The 13,815-nt window shown below is 39.0% G+C and overlaps 1 protein-coding gene across 1 annotated transcript in view; it reads right to left on the reverse strand.

Moving 5' to 3' along the window:
* Nucleotides 1–3,253: 3,253 nt before the first annotated feature.
* Nucleotides 3,254–13,815, reverse strand: part of lrp1bb (low density lipoprotein receptor-related protein 1Bb) — a 138,246-nt gene continuing 127,684 nt past the window's right edge. The window contains exons 84-90 of the mRNA XM_046404484.1: nt 13,543–13,647; nt 10,622–10,735; nt 8,180–8,256; nt 7,459–7,549; nt 6,983–7,133; nt 5,414–5,488; nt 3,254–4,437 (exon numbers count right to left, since the gene is read on the reverse strand). Coding sequence (XP_046260440.1) covers nt 4,297–4,437; nt 5,414–5,488; nt 6,983–7,133; nt 7,459–7,549; nt 8,180–8,256; nt 10,622–10,735; nt 13,543–13,647 — 754 coding nt within the window. The 3' untranslated portion in view covers nt 3,254–4,296. The remainder of the gene's footprint in view (nt 4,438–5,413; nt 5,489–6,982; nt 7,134–7,458; nt 7,550–8,179; nt 8,257–10,621; nt 10,736–13,542; nt 13,648–13,815) is intronic.

The following is a 13,815-nucleotide window of genomic DNA, read 5'->3' on the forward strand; positions in this document are numbered from 1 at the left end:
TGTGGATGTTCCCAGGTTGTGTGATTCAGTCAGGACTGAGACTTCTGACTTGAGTTCATTAAAGGCAACAGCAACTGGAAATTAAAAGACAAAATCAGAAATGAAAAAAAAGGCCAGCTGCATAAAGTCAATAAGGCTGTAGATTTTTAGTCTTGCTGAGTGAGTCAGGTGAGATATGATTTTAAACACACTGTTGGCCATTAGTTGTTTTAATACTCATGTAAATTACAGTAAAAAGAGTTAGTATCACCTGTTTTTTACTGTGAGTGATAAGAGGTACTTACTAATGAGATGTTATTCGATATTTTTACTGGAGGAAAGTTTGTGTTTGCTTCCATCATCCCATTCTTCCCCTCTTTGGTACTTTACAGGCTCTCTCAGTCTTTCATGTAGTCTCTAGTCCTCTCACCTCACACAGAGAGATAAGCAGCTTTCCGTGGTGCAGGCTGTAGCATGAGTATGCAGGAGCCGTTGTTTATAATGTGAATACGACTCCTGGTGTTATTGATTCTGTCCGAGAGATGAGCCCTCTGGGTTTTTCTGATGTTTATGCAGGAGAATGGTGATGCTTGCTAAGTGGAAAAGAGACAATAAATCAATAGTCAAGGTGAGGGGAGGGGAGCGCCAAGCATCTCTTAGTTCAAGACTAGTTTTCAAATTTCAGTTTTTCTCCTCTTTTGATGCACTTTAGGGGTGGAGTGAGTGGACCAGTGGTCCTTTCCTCACTTTTCCCACTGCAGCTGAGTTCTATCACAGCTGAGCTGGAGGTCTTCATTTGGTGAAGACTGCTGTATGGAGAGAACGTGGAGTGAATTTCAATGTGTTATACACATACACCTTATAGTACACTTATGCCATTTATTTATGTTTTATCAAAAGAGTCTTCACAATGTTGTTCAGATATGGTCACGTTTGACTCCAAAACCCCCCCCAAATTGACACAGACTTGTGGTTTCAAAACATTAGTCTACAAACCAATGGGTGGCATCTTATTCAGACCCATTACACAGTCTACTGTATGTAGCTGGATAGCTCCTACAGTTACCAAGTGTCCACTGCTGAATACATTTCTGCTATTACATGATATATATCATCATATTGTCCAGCTCTAGTATGCTGGATTAGCTGCCACCAGACACACATGGACACACACACACAAACACATGATCAAAAGCTAAGTGGTCCCACCTTTGATGCAACAGTGTAGCAGATGGATCGAAGAATATTACATCCATCTTCTCCAGAACTTGTGGAGAGGATGTTGCCCCTGACAGGGACATTAGCAATTAGTTGCATTACTAGTAAGCAAAGTCCTGATGAATCCAAGTAATCTATGATTTTACTGATTTTTCTGTCTTAGTGCTCCATGGTTTTCAAACACAAACCTTTGACTTTTCCTACGGACTCATCTAGGGGGAACTATATCATTGATGTTGTAAAGAGGGAGAGTGCTAGATTGGGTTGATTCAGTGGTGGCTAATGAACCTGATTTAACTAACACACTTGAAAACTTTTCTTCAAGATTTAAGGCAGACTTTGATTATCCAGACCTTTTGGGAGATGCTTCAAACTGGAAACCAAATTAAATCAGCCACAGGACTTGTGAGGCAGTACAATCTCAGTCACGAGTCCTGTGGATCAGGATCTGTTTGGCGCTATGAGTCCCTCCCGCATTCACTCAAGTCAGTCGGCTACAGCCCGATCCAACTGATCCAGATAGGATATGTTTCTGGCCATGCAGGAAATTTTTCTATGTCAACTGCCTGAGTCCTCTGATGATGAACGAAGTAGCAACCTCTGTTAGTCCATGTAATTTATGCTATTTGTGGCAACAGTTTCTTACTAACAACTACTTAGAATAAATGGGGTAGATTATAAGGAGATCATGAGTGGTGCATGAGTGATGAGCAGAGTGAATTAACCGACTGAATCAGGACTCTTACATATCTAATGGAGATGCGTCAAAGACCAGTAACCTTACGCTGGATGCTGTCTTAATTACTTTCAGAACCTTGAACTGCATCTTTACATCCAATACTGAGAAAACAGGGCATGGAGTAGGTGATAACTATTTATAACTATTAGTTATTGCATGGAGCAAAAAAAAAAAAAAAAACAAAACAAAAAAAAAATCCCCTCGTGCCCCCATCGACCATTATTATAAATGAGATTAAGATGACGTTTACAACAGAATCCTCACACACAAATCCAGTTCAACTGAAGGGCTTCACTGCATTTGATTCTTTCATTCAAGTTTCTAAAGAGCTTTCCACAGTGGTCCAGTACTACTTTCCTCCTCAGCACACCAACTTGTCGTTATCAAAAAGAAACCGGTCCAATTACATCCACATGAATTTCTCAGCACTTTTACTGGTGTGCAAGGCAAAGAGAAGATTTGAAAACTGGATCAGACACCTTATGTTTGCACTCTTTCAGTGTCCACAAATGCATTGCAGATAGTGGCTATATGGACAAAAAGGAACATTGATTCTTCAATCTAAAAACCTACAGGCATGTTTTTGAAAATGGTCAGCGTTCAATCAGTGTACAATGGACTAATGCATTTCAGCAATATCCACATCAACTTTGGAACTGGCATCCACATTGCTACAGAGGTTTACTGTGCAGAACAATTACGGTAGCTATAACAGCTACGGTAACTATGGCATCTATTTGTATCATTGTCAAAATGCAGTGGGTTGGGTGTGCTGGCAGATCCACCCGATAGCACAGACAGAAGGAGAGAGGGCAGAAGTGCCACCGCCTCCTCTGGTTGCCATGGTGAGGGAGGAGGTGAATTGTGTGGAAAGACAGCCATTGTAAGAAAAGTAAAAGGAGACTGAATTATTATTCAGCAGGTGGCACTGACGCTGTGTCCCCACCACCAGGTAATGAATGGTGCTGGCCTTCCAGCACACATAGGGAGGGCAATGATCTCCCGTCAGCCACGTCCTTCTGCACAACAGGCAACAGACCTGATGCTGTTGATTGACTTGTCAGGTCAGTGGCCACGTGAACTACACAAATATAACAACAATATACACAACTATAACAACTGCCCTTTTGAATACTAGATGAACAGGCTGATAGGAATACACACATATTCTATTTATATAAAGCATACAGTATTATTATATGGCTAAATGTATACTTTTCTTGATGTCTTATGCAAGCTACTTTGTACGTGAACTTTACACAGAGGATAAGGTGTGTTGTGATTTGCTGTGACCTAAGAAAGCAACACAAAGTGGAAATAAGCCCCCTTTATTCAATATCGATTTACAGTTTATATAAAAATTACTTACATTTAATACATTTCTTCAAAATACAAGCAGCCAAACAACATACAAATCAAATACAAAATTATAAAATTTCTTATATTTATCATCTTCCTTTTCTGAAGTAACAGATGTGTTTTTTAATAACTCTTAATAACCTTTTTTGTAGCTGTGGTAAATCTCTTCTTTGTCTACATCTTTAAGCCATCTGTTGATAGATGAGACCTAGAAAAATATGGTATTCAGTATCTGTCTTTTCAGTGTACAGTACAGGATCTGGGAATCTGATCGGAGAACATTCAAGGTAGGCTTCAATCTCTTTCATCAAAAGATAAGTTCATGTGGTATATTACTGTCAAAACAGGGTGGACGGAGCTCGACATCCGTGGAAATGGAAAAGGCAGAAGACCTATGGAATTACACACTGTGTGAGAAAAGATTGTATTGATATTATGGCATTCACTGGAAATCCAGTCGGTAGATCTGTCATGTACTGAGGAGAAAGAAAAAGAAAACCTGAAAAATATCAATCTTCTCTGCTCAGTACAGAAGCTCAGTTGTGTCCGTACATCATGTGACATTTAAAAAAAAAAAAACAAACAACATTTGTTCGGAAAAACAGCCAGCCCCACTTCATTACCTTTACAAAATGACATAGTGTCCATATTACACTTAAACTAGAAACAAGTATGGGTACAAATTTTAGCACTGCATTTCAAGGTTTAAACTGTGCACAAGTGTGGCTTATGGTGTTAATAAAGTTTTTGCAAATCAGCAGCTTTACTTCAGTGTCATACAGTATGCAGTGTAGCGCTGTATAACTTATGTCTGACAAACATTAGAAAGCAAACAGTAAATGGAAAATAAAACTCTTCAGCACACCAACAAAGACATTATGCTGATGCTAATCCAGAAAGACCTAAGAGCCTCATAGGAAATAGAAAACTTCTTGTTTCCTCCTTCGTATTATACATTGTACACTGTGGTAAAAAAAAGAAGTACAAAGTGTAAAGTTAGGCTATGCGGCGGTTTCATGAATTGTCCCCTCTAGTTTCTTTGGGAGTAGCTCTCTCCTCTCGTCAATACTGATGACTGGCTTTCGGCAGTTTTGCCCGTCGATATAGATCTTTGCATACACTGGGTTGGAGTAGTTCATGGGCTGTATAGGAGGGGAAGAAGATGGAAATTTAATTTTATTTATGATCTATATATGGTCTATATATGTCATATTCATATTTTAAACAGTGGGAGTCTTAAAGCTGCATTCATAGATTTTTGGCCACATGGGGACAGAGGAACAAGCCGAGAACACAATGTCTGCCAGATCATATTATAAAATTCTGGTTGCATTGACATCTATACCTGATTGATTTATGTCTAATATTTTTTTCTTGAGAAAAAATGTTTCTCTTGAGGAAAAATTAAAATAAAATTTTAAATAAATGCTTTACTATGTTCACTTGTTGGAAAACAGCTGTCTGCTGCATCTGGGGACAAGACTGATAAGAGCAGTGCTTGTGGACTAGTTCACAGCAAACCAAAACAATGAGCTGAGAAAGATTAAGACACTCCAAAGAGCTGAGAAGGGTGGAGTTAGGGGATAAGTCTCTGTGGGTTCGTCACTACAAGCAAAGTCTCGTTTCACATTCCACATTGTCATTTGAGTTCATGTTAACATAAGAAAATATTGATTATTGCAGCGTTAAGGAAAGTCCATTGAGATTATCAAGGTTTGACAAAGCAGGCAAAACATCTGAGTTTAACTATATGAAGCAGTACAAGCAAAAGCACAAAACAAGACTCATGCATATTGTATAAGGGGATTGTTACTCAACAAGCAATAGCACATCAACACAGCAACATGCAGGAAGAAAGCAATTTGAACATGCAGGCATGCAAGCACAGTTTTCTACATTTTTAAATTTCCCATAATAGCATGTTATAACTTTTTGACTTCAGAAGTGCATCTCAGTACGGATCTCAAACAGCTATGGATGACTGTGGATGTTACCTTGGCTCACACTGGCCTAATTTACATTTAGTACACGAAATCATGTTAACTTGTAAAATATGTGGGTGATTGTTGTTTTCTTTAATTTTGAGGGCAAACATGAAGTGAAATTTGGAGCATTCACCTGTCCGGGGATGACCTCCTTGGGCACAGAATTGATACCCAAGGTGCGGGGGTCACTGGATTGTACACACCAGCCCTGCAACACAACAAGCACCACCTCTGTTCACAGTGCAACACAGCTAACTGGAGACAGTTTGATGCATGTTACTATGCGTGGTCATCTACTGTTCCGAACAGTATGTACAAACTTGATGATCAGTCTAATTGTAGGCTATTTAACTGATGTTTATCTCAAAATAAAACTCCAAAGAATTAAAGAGGAGGATTGTGGGGGACTAACAGAGTGCTTTAGAAAAGAGAAGCTAGTTTAGATTCAAGTCAGCATACCTCTGTTGATAATGCAGCCAGATTGGGCTGACAATAGCAGATGTCAAAGTTGGCAGGGCAAGAAGCGACAGAATGAGGCTTGAAGCTCTAGCAGTTGAGCTCGATAACAACATCAGCAAAGGTGTTATGATTCATTTGAAAGGCTCAGTGTTGGCGTGGGGTTGAGGCCATGAGCCAGAGTCAACAAAGTCTCTTGAAAAACTGAAGCAATTGCATTTGATTTATCCCTGTTCTAGATATCACACTGTCACAGTTATTGGGACAGAGACATGAAACCAAATTATTTTTATAAAGCTAAAGAATAGTTAAGAATAGCTGGGTGACTTTGCTCCTATGTGCAATTAAACAGCACCTCTGCAAAAACGAATGTTCACAAAGCTTGTCGTACAGTATTTTCTTTGCATTCTTAGATCAAGATTGTATGAGCTGAAGCAGAGATGGTTGTGCAGGCTCAGTTGGAAGTTACTGTTTTCATGACTAGAGATGGTGATGCAGCTGTGACGCGCCTGCAACAAGTTTCATAATTAGCAGGAGTAATTGGCATCAATCAAGGTCAATCAAATCAGCTTTTCTCCTCTCCCTTTAAAGCACTTCATTATTGATCCAGAATGTATTACTGGGTATGATTGCATACGCCAACTCAAATATGGGTTTAAAAACTGGTTCCTAAAAATGAATGCACATCAGTTTAAAATGCATATGCTGCAAAATTAAGTTAAATTCACATATGTAGCTTAAATCAGTCATATAACATGATAATGACATCACATAGCACAATAGTCATATCACATGATTAATTATCAACGATTATCAAACAAATAGCTTTGACCCAGACTTATGGAAAGGCATTTGATTTTTATAATGTAGCTGTGAGATGCTTTCATATGCATAACATTGTGTGCTGATTTTGACGTAGTACACCAGTGATTGTAAATAACTGAGCAACAAGTCAGAAAAGTTTTGTGATTCTGTGATTTAAAATGAATAACTCAAAATGATCTGTTGTTATTAGAGGAAAGGCTTCCTATTAATAACTAAATCATATGTGACAGTAATGAATACAACATGAAAAATTTTGGATCTTGTTAAATCAACAAACATTTCTGGTTAAATGAGAAAATTAGCATTAATTTTATTTGTCATGTGATGTTGCACTGCATAAAATATTAACTTTTCAGACAACTGTAAATCTTAAGTTAGCTGTTGTCACTGTGGTTAGTTTAACACAGTTGTGTAAGCCAACCTTATGAGGGTCCAGAGTGAAGTTGGGTCTCAGCAGGCTGCCTGCATCAGCATGGTTGTCATGATCCACTTCATACATGTTGTATGATGGGTTCCCAATCTCCACGTTAATTCCTCCGTTCGTCATGGGCTGCCTCTGGACACGCTTTCCCCTGAGGTGTGTTTGAGCTAGCCATCATTACATGATCCCAACATGCAGGCCAACATGCTGCACAGCTTCACGTGGCTCCACACAATAAATCACACAACACTACCTGGCACACTTGGAATACATAACTTTGCTAGGCAGACCTAAAAGCTGAAGTATAAATCAGAGGCTCGGTGCAGAGGTTGGATGTTCTGCTTAAAACAATCAAACAAACTTTATAATACAAAGATGCTTATTTTATCTTCAAAGCTGTGTTACGTTGAATCTCTTATCATCTGTTGCTGCTCAGAAGCAGTTTTTTATTTATATTTTATTATTTATTTACTTACCTTTGCTTCCGTCTGCAGATATAAACACCTGCCACCACCATCACAATCAAGATTACCAGCAGGACCAGAGGCACAATGATAGCTATGCTCCCTGAGAGACAGACAGAGGAGAGATGGTGTGGAGAGATGAGTGACGACTCAAAGGAGCTGAGATGGGTTCAGATAGTGACACGCTGTATGTAGCCATGCCTGACTGTGGCTTCAAAAAAGGTCACTGTCAAAAATATATTTTTTCTTCCTTGGGCTTGGCTGCCTGCACACTTCACTCCATTCACAGAACAGCTGTCCCGTGCATATGGGCTATACAGTACTTATGTAAATGAACAGATTCTGTAAAGATGTGCACCATTTTGAACACCTGCAAAAATCTCAGAAAATAAGGACCAGGTGACATTCCATGGAAAACAGTCTATAGAGCTCAGTATCAGATTTTTTTTTTCATCAAAAAAATATCCATGTATTACTTAATTAATTTCAAGACAGAACAGTCCCTTCAATGACCACTTTTAGTGAGGGTGTCAATCAAGTCCAATTTTGTGACATGGGCTGGAGTTAGTATAAACTTGGCTGCAAAAATGGATGGATGTTAAAAACTGTGATAGTTTGAGGTGTGCAAGTAATCGCCCAACAGGAATGGAGTGGGGGCACTGTAGAAACGATATTTGTTCATATAGGAAATGAAAGATTTATCTTAAAACTTCTGGACATTCCCAGTACTCACCTCCGCTGGTATTGTCTGATCTGCTGCTTTTAGGTGCAGGTCTCTCACACTGTGTTCCTGCCCAATTGGCTGAACATCTGAACGAAGTCAAAAGAAGGTAAAAATGAACTACCATTAGAATACATTTTTTTTTCTAGCAGAAAGACGTACTGAGAAAGCACCTTTGCAAAATGAACTACATCATGATGTGACTGTGGTTTACATATACAACACATTATGATCTTTCTATGAAAGGCTTTGATCCAACACAGACAATAAACATCACCTGGACGGAGAGCACTGAGCGTATACATGTGGTGTCCAGTAAACAGTGTGCGAATTTACATGTTGAATATTCAGTGTGGAGGAGAAATCAAAAGATGAGCGGGACAACAAGTCGTCATCTCATTTGTGTTCCAATGGGATCCGATGGGCGTGATGTATGGCCCTTGTTAGAGGAGGTGATATCTAATTTCACACGACTGACGCAGATGGGTCTGTAAAGCATGACTGATCTGGGGGGTGCGACTGGATGGTGACAGAATGAAATTACTCTAAATTACATGCACTCTAAGAATCAGAACATCGGGCAATCAGAAAAAAAAAAGAATGCAGCCCCATACATTCTGGAAATGAATCAGTCCCTAATAACACGAAATGTCACAGCAACATGAATTTTAATGGGAAATTGGGGGCAACGGGGAGTTTGATCTCCTTTGGGAGGCATAAACCGCGAAAAGACTAATTCCTCAAGGAATGAAGAAATTCTTTTAACCTCTGTTGAAGGCATTAAAAATAAACACCAATTACTGACGAGATGTTCAGCCCAGTAAGTTATACGCACATGATGACGGGTCAGTAATGAACGTGTTCAACTTGCAGTCATGCACAGGTTGCAAATGCACAAACTGATGCCCACATCACATAGGTAGTGTCCCATGTCAGTTTCCCCCTGATTCCTGTGTACTGGGTGACGGCTGCATGAGATGAGTGGATGGGTGGCAGTGAGGGGCAGCAACGGTAAAGAGTCATGCAGCAGCTGATAATGTAATAAGTGCCTCATTAGCTAATACATAAATATAAACTAGTAAATATTAAAATAGCAAAAATTGAGCTCTGGGTAAAGAATTTTAGTTTAATATAAATACAAAAGAAACAAATGTTCACATGTCTGTATGATAAACATGAAGCTACTGTCAGCATCTGTTAGCTTAGCTTAGCACAAAGACTAGAAACAGCTGGCCTGGTGTTTGTTTAATCTATACAAAAAGCTGTGTAAAACTAACACTCTGCACAGGGTCATGTGCCAAGCTAACAAGCAGAGATACCAAATGGTCTGAATTTGGCTACATTTGAACACACCCAGACAAGGACTCCCTAAAAACTTGGTATCTCACCAAGGAGTGACATTTTAGTCTCATTCTCATTGGCTCATGTTTGGTTGTCTCTTCACTTTTTGGATAAACCAGCAATTGTTAACCCAAAAGTCAACACTGAATTATGTTATTAAATTATAAACTAAAAATAATGAATTACAAATGTCTAAAAATAAAACACTCAACAAGCTTCACAAGAGACCTGAACACCTGTGTTGTGGGTAAATATTTGAGGTTCATCCCTTCATCCAGCACAGTTTGCTGCTTAATTTGGACTTGATTCCCTCTTCATAAAACATGTCACACGATTGCTGAAGCCAGACAATCCAAATAGTCTTTCAAGGCACATGATCACTTTCCATTTAGGTGTGATACTAAATACATAAATAAAGGGAAAACCAGAGAACAGGCTCAGACGGAGGCATGCATAGTTACAGTCTGCAAAACCATGTTCATACAGGTGAAGTTTTTAGGGAGCCCTGAACCAGGCAAGCTGTTTCCTCCATTAAGTCTTTATGCGGTACTAACTGGCTTCTGGTGGTAGCTGCACATTTAATGTCCAGAAATGTGGGTGGTGTAAATTTTCTTTATTAATTTTAATTAATTTAATTAATTATTTTTTCTACCTCACTAAGTTTCTCAAAATGTATGCCTATTCCATCAATGCAGTTTAGTTTACTGCATTACTTAGTGACATATTTTATCTGCCATTTTGGCACATTATCTCTTGCAAAAGACATAACATATCTCAGAGATTTCTTGGTTAAACTTAAAATACAGTGATTAAAAAACATCTTCTACTAATAAAAATGTAGTTACTTAATGGCAGTTAAAAAGTGACCAAGATCAATAATAATCTGTGAGAAATTCAGTGTCACTTTACTATCTTTCAGTTTACTTTTACTTCAATAAGTCATTGCTGTATTCAGCACTTATTACATGATAAGTTGCTACAAGGCCGCACTGTGACAGACAGCCCATATGCTGGGCTGAGGCTGAAATGGAGCCAGATGGAGTTGGGGTGGGGGGTGTAGACAAAAGGGGTGAGTGGGCTCTGAATACAGCTGGAGAGGTGAGAAGGACCTACTTGCAGCGTGGTTTGTTAAGAGCTGTTAATGTGCACATCCCCTCATTCTGACAGAAGTAATCGCAGGGGTTGGCCAGCTCATCACAACGTTGGTTCTTGAACCCTGACGTGCAGCTGCAAAACATTGTGTTGGGAGTGATAAAAGGGCCCAGAGAATGTATACTGTTGAATTGTTGGTTGCTTGATGAATGGAGACCGACACACTAATTCCTCTCAGTTCTGTCTGTTTTGTCTGCATCAGGTAAATTGGCAAAACAAATTATATGAACACAAATCAATTTCACTGCTCACCAAGTGAGGGTAATATCTGCAAGAGAAGAGACTGTGGGCTCGCCTCTGAGATCTGTATTTTCCTACAATAAGGTAGGGCTGCCCCCTAATAGCTGACTAATCCACTAGTCAATGAGACCTTTACTCTTGTAACACGCTGCTAACTGGAACCCACTCTTAGCTCTGCTGTACCGGAAGTTTGGTAAGGGGAGTTGAAGTTTATGCTTCTGGTGCAGGAGTTTCAGATTGCAGAGAGAAGGAGGTTTTCAGGCCCGGAGTCAGGAGAGAATCAGCGGAAAATACTTACAGGAAGTGGCACCGGATTAAGTACCAGAACAAAGATGAGTGAACGAGCAGTGGAACTGTGCTCAGAAACTATGGTGTGTTCAGGCATGAAGCAGGAAATTATTTTTAATTAAACAAGAGTTATGATGCCATATGCCATGTTGAAATAAACAAATTCAGAAAATTAACATGATCACTTTGCATTTTCATTAACAGGTGCCTTGCTTTTTGCATGCCCCAGAAAATATATATTTGAATAATTAAATTAATATTACAAACATGCAGTGACTTATCGACTAATGACTTGAACTAATGACTACTAGTTGACTAGGTGAATCTTTAGTTGAGGCAGCCCTAAAATAGTGTGCAATTGCAATATGAAGATTAAGTACAAAGCCCGGTAAATAAATAAAACAACACAAAAATAAAACATAATTTTCACTTCATTCTCAATACCTAGAAATGACAAAAAAAAGCGCCCAAAATATAAGATGTTACATACGTATACATTGTAGGAGAAATGGAAAAACATAAAACGTAGGACCTCAAGGTTCTATTCACTCAAAATTCCTTTCCAACATTTGCAAGTCATGACTTGACAATCCAGTTGACTCTGTGGGCCAGCTGAGGAGACACAGTTACTCCAGTCACTTCAGGACTGCCAGAGGTTATTTCATGATTTTGGTTCTCTATAACTTTACTGCAATTTGACCAATAATACAGAAAAATGTTTCAACTTGTTCCCTGACTGTATCAGTGTGGTATTTCAAGTTGCCAAAAAATGTGTAAAGATATCTGAACCCAGAACTTGCTGCTGTATGCTGACTTTGCACTAAAATAGTCAACTTAGATATTGCCAACCAAACTTAACCAAACTTTAACCAAATAATTAACTGTAACCATAAAACCATATTGTGTCTTTTAATCTCAGCAGAAAATGGGACTTGATCAAACTGAGGGCCACCGAATTGTGTTTGCTAATTCTGTAAAGACATCCTTTAAAAGTACTGCCATACTTGGGTTGTAAAGAATGTTATTCAGGAACAGAATGACAGGCAAAGGGACACAAACATTGCGCCACATCAAGAACATCTTTTCATCTGAGAAAAAAAGACTTACTCTTACTATTGAAGCCAGCCTCTCAGCAAGAGCACCTGAGCCAAGTAATAACTGAGACAAAAATACTGTTGTATGAAGTCAGTTTTCCAATTGTAAGAAAAAAAAGAGCTACTGTATAGCTGTAATGCTTTTCAAGAAAAATAATTCAATAATTCTCAGTGAATGATGGTGAGGACATGGATGTTTACTGTAGCCATTTCTACTGTTGAGCTAATGCATTTTTGAAAAACCTCTTAACCTTTTTAGTGTATAATGCAGATAAGTTGCAGTTATACAGTTATCATTACAATTGAAGCAGCTCTGCCCTGCAAGCTTTTTGCTTAGGAAAAGCTTGATGAAATATACATTTACTCAGAGTATTAAGGTCAAACATTAAGATTTCCAAACATAGCCATATCCATCATCTCATATAATCTCTGTTCTTTGCAGCAAATAATAAACCGCATTATCAGGATCTGTTAACCTCATCGAATAAGATGGGATCATTTGCATAGAAATTGATTCTATCCCCTGGAATTTACGAGCGATGACCGCAAATTTCAATTTAACTATAGTGGACAATGGGCAGTTAAAAAAAAAATAGAGAGTTGGCTTTTGAAATGGATTTCCAATTTCCTCCTTGGAGATAACACAGTACTGCATGTGATTATAACTGAGGTGGTATAAATCTACGAGCAGCGTTTTGAGTCATCTTTCACAATGATTTCCTCGCAACTGCCAGTCAAGCTTTTGTCTGTTTCAACTTTTTGCTATGGGATTTCATGGCATGTTTTACCACTGACACATACCTCAGCTTCTTTTTTTAGAGAGCAAACTTCTAAAACCTACTACTGAAGAGTGTCAGAGAGGCCTGACATCAGCTCTTAACTGCAAGGAGGAACAGTGTGATATGTTCAGAATGGCAAGCTTTGAAGGGGTTTTGAAACCATTTTTTATCTGCCTAAAAACCTTAAGCCACAGTGAGGTGTCTCACAGCATAAGATGGTGTACTGGCACTCAGCCCCCTGCTGTGCCATGGCCTCCACATAGTGATATCAAACCTTCCCTCAACTTAAGGTTTTTTTTTTTTTTCCTCCCCAGAGGAAGACTTCCATCTTGTAAATGGCACCCTTTGGTGATCTAAGGCCATGCTTTCTGGGGCACAGAGCCAGTATTTGAATGGCAACAGTATTGTTTGAGTGTGAATAATAGTGGAGAACATTCATTTTTTCCCCCCACTTTCCTTCACCCATTAAGCAGTGACTTACTGACAGAAAGGCAGGTTGGTGTCGGGGTCCAGGTGACAGGTGCCTCCATTGTAGCAATATCCGTCACACAGCTGACAGCTCGGTGCTATTCTGCCATTTGTGCAACTGCAGGGTGAAGAAGTAATGGATACTAGCAAGAAGCAGAAGCTATACTTTTACAAGAAAGAAAAAGGACTCAGTGGTGGCTTTGTCAAACATATGCATAATTCATATAAAGAAAGCGAGTTCACCTGGCTTCTAATTTACTGACATTACCAGAACCTAAATTGCTCT

This window comes from Scatophagus argus, chromosome 11 (genome assembly GCF_020382885.2).
Source record: "Scatophagus argus isolate fScaArg1 chromosome 11, fScaArg1.pri, whole genome shotgun sequence".
Taxonomy (NCBI): domain Eukaryota; kingdom Metazoa; phylum Chordata; class Actinopteri; family Scatophagidae; genus Scatophagus; species Scatophagus argus.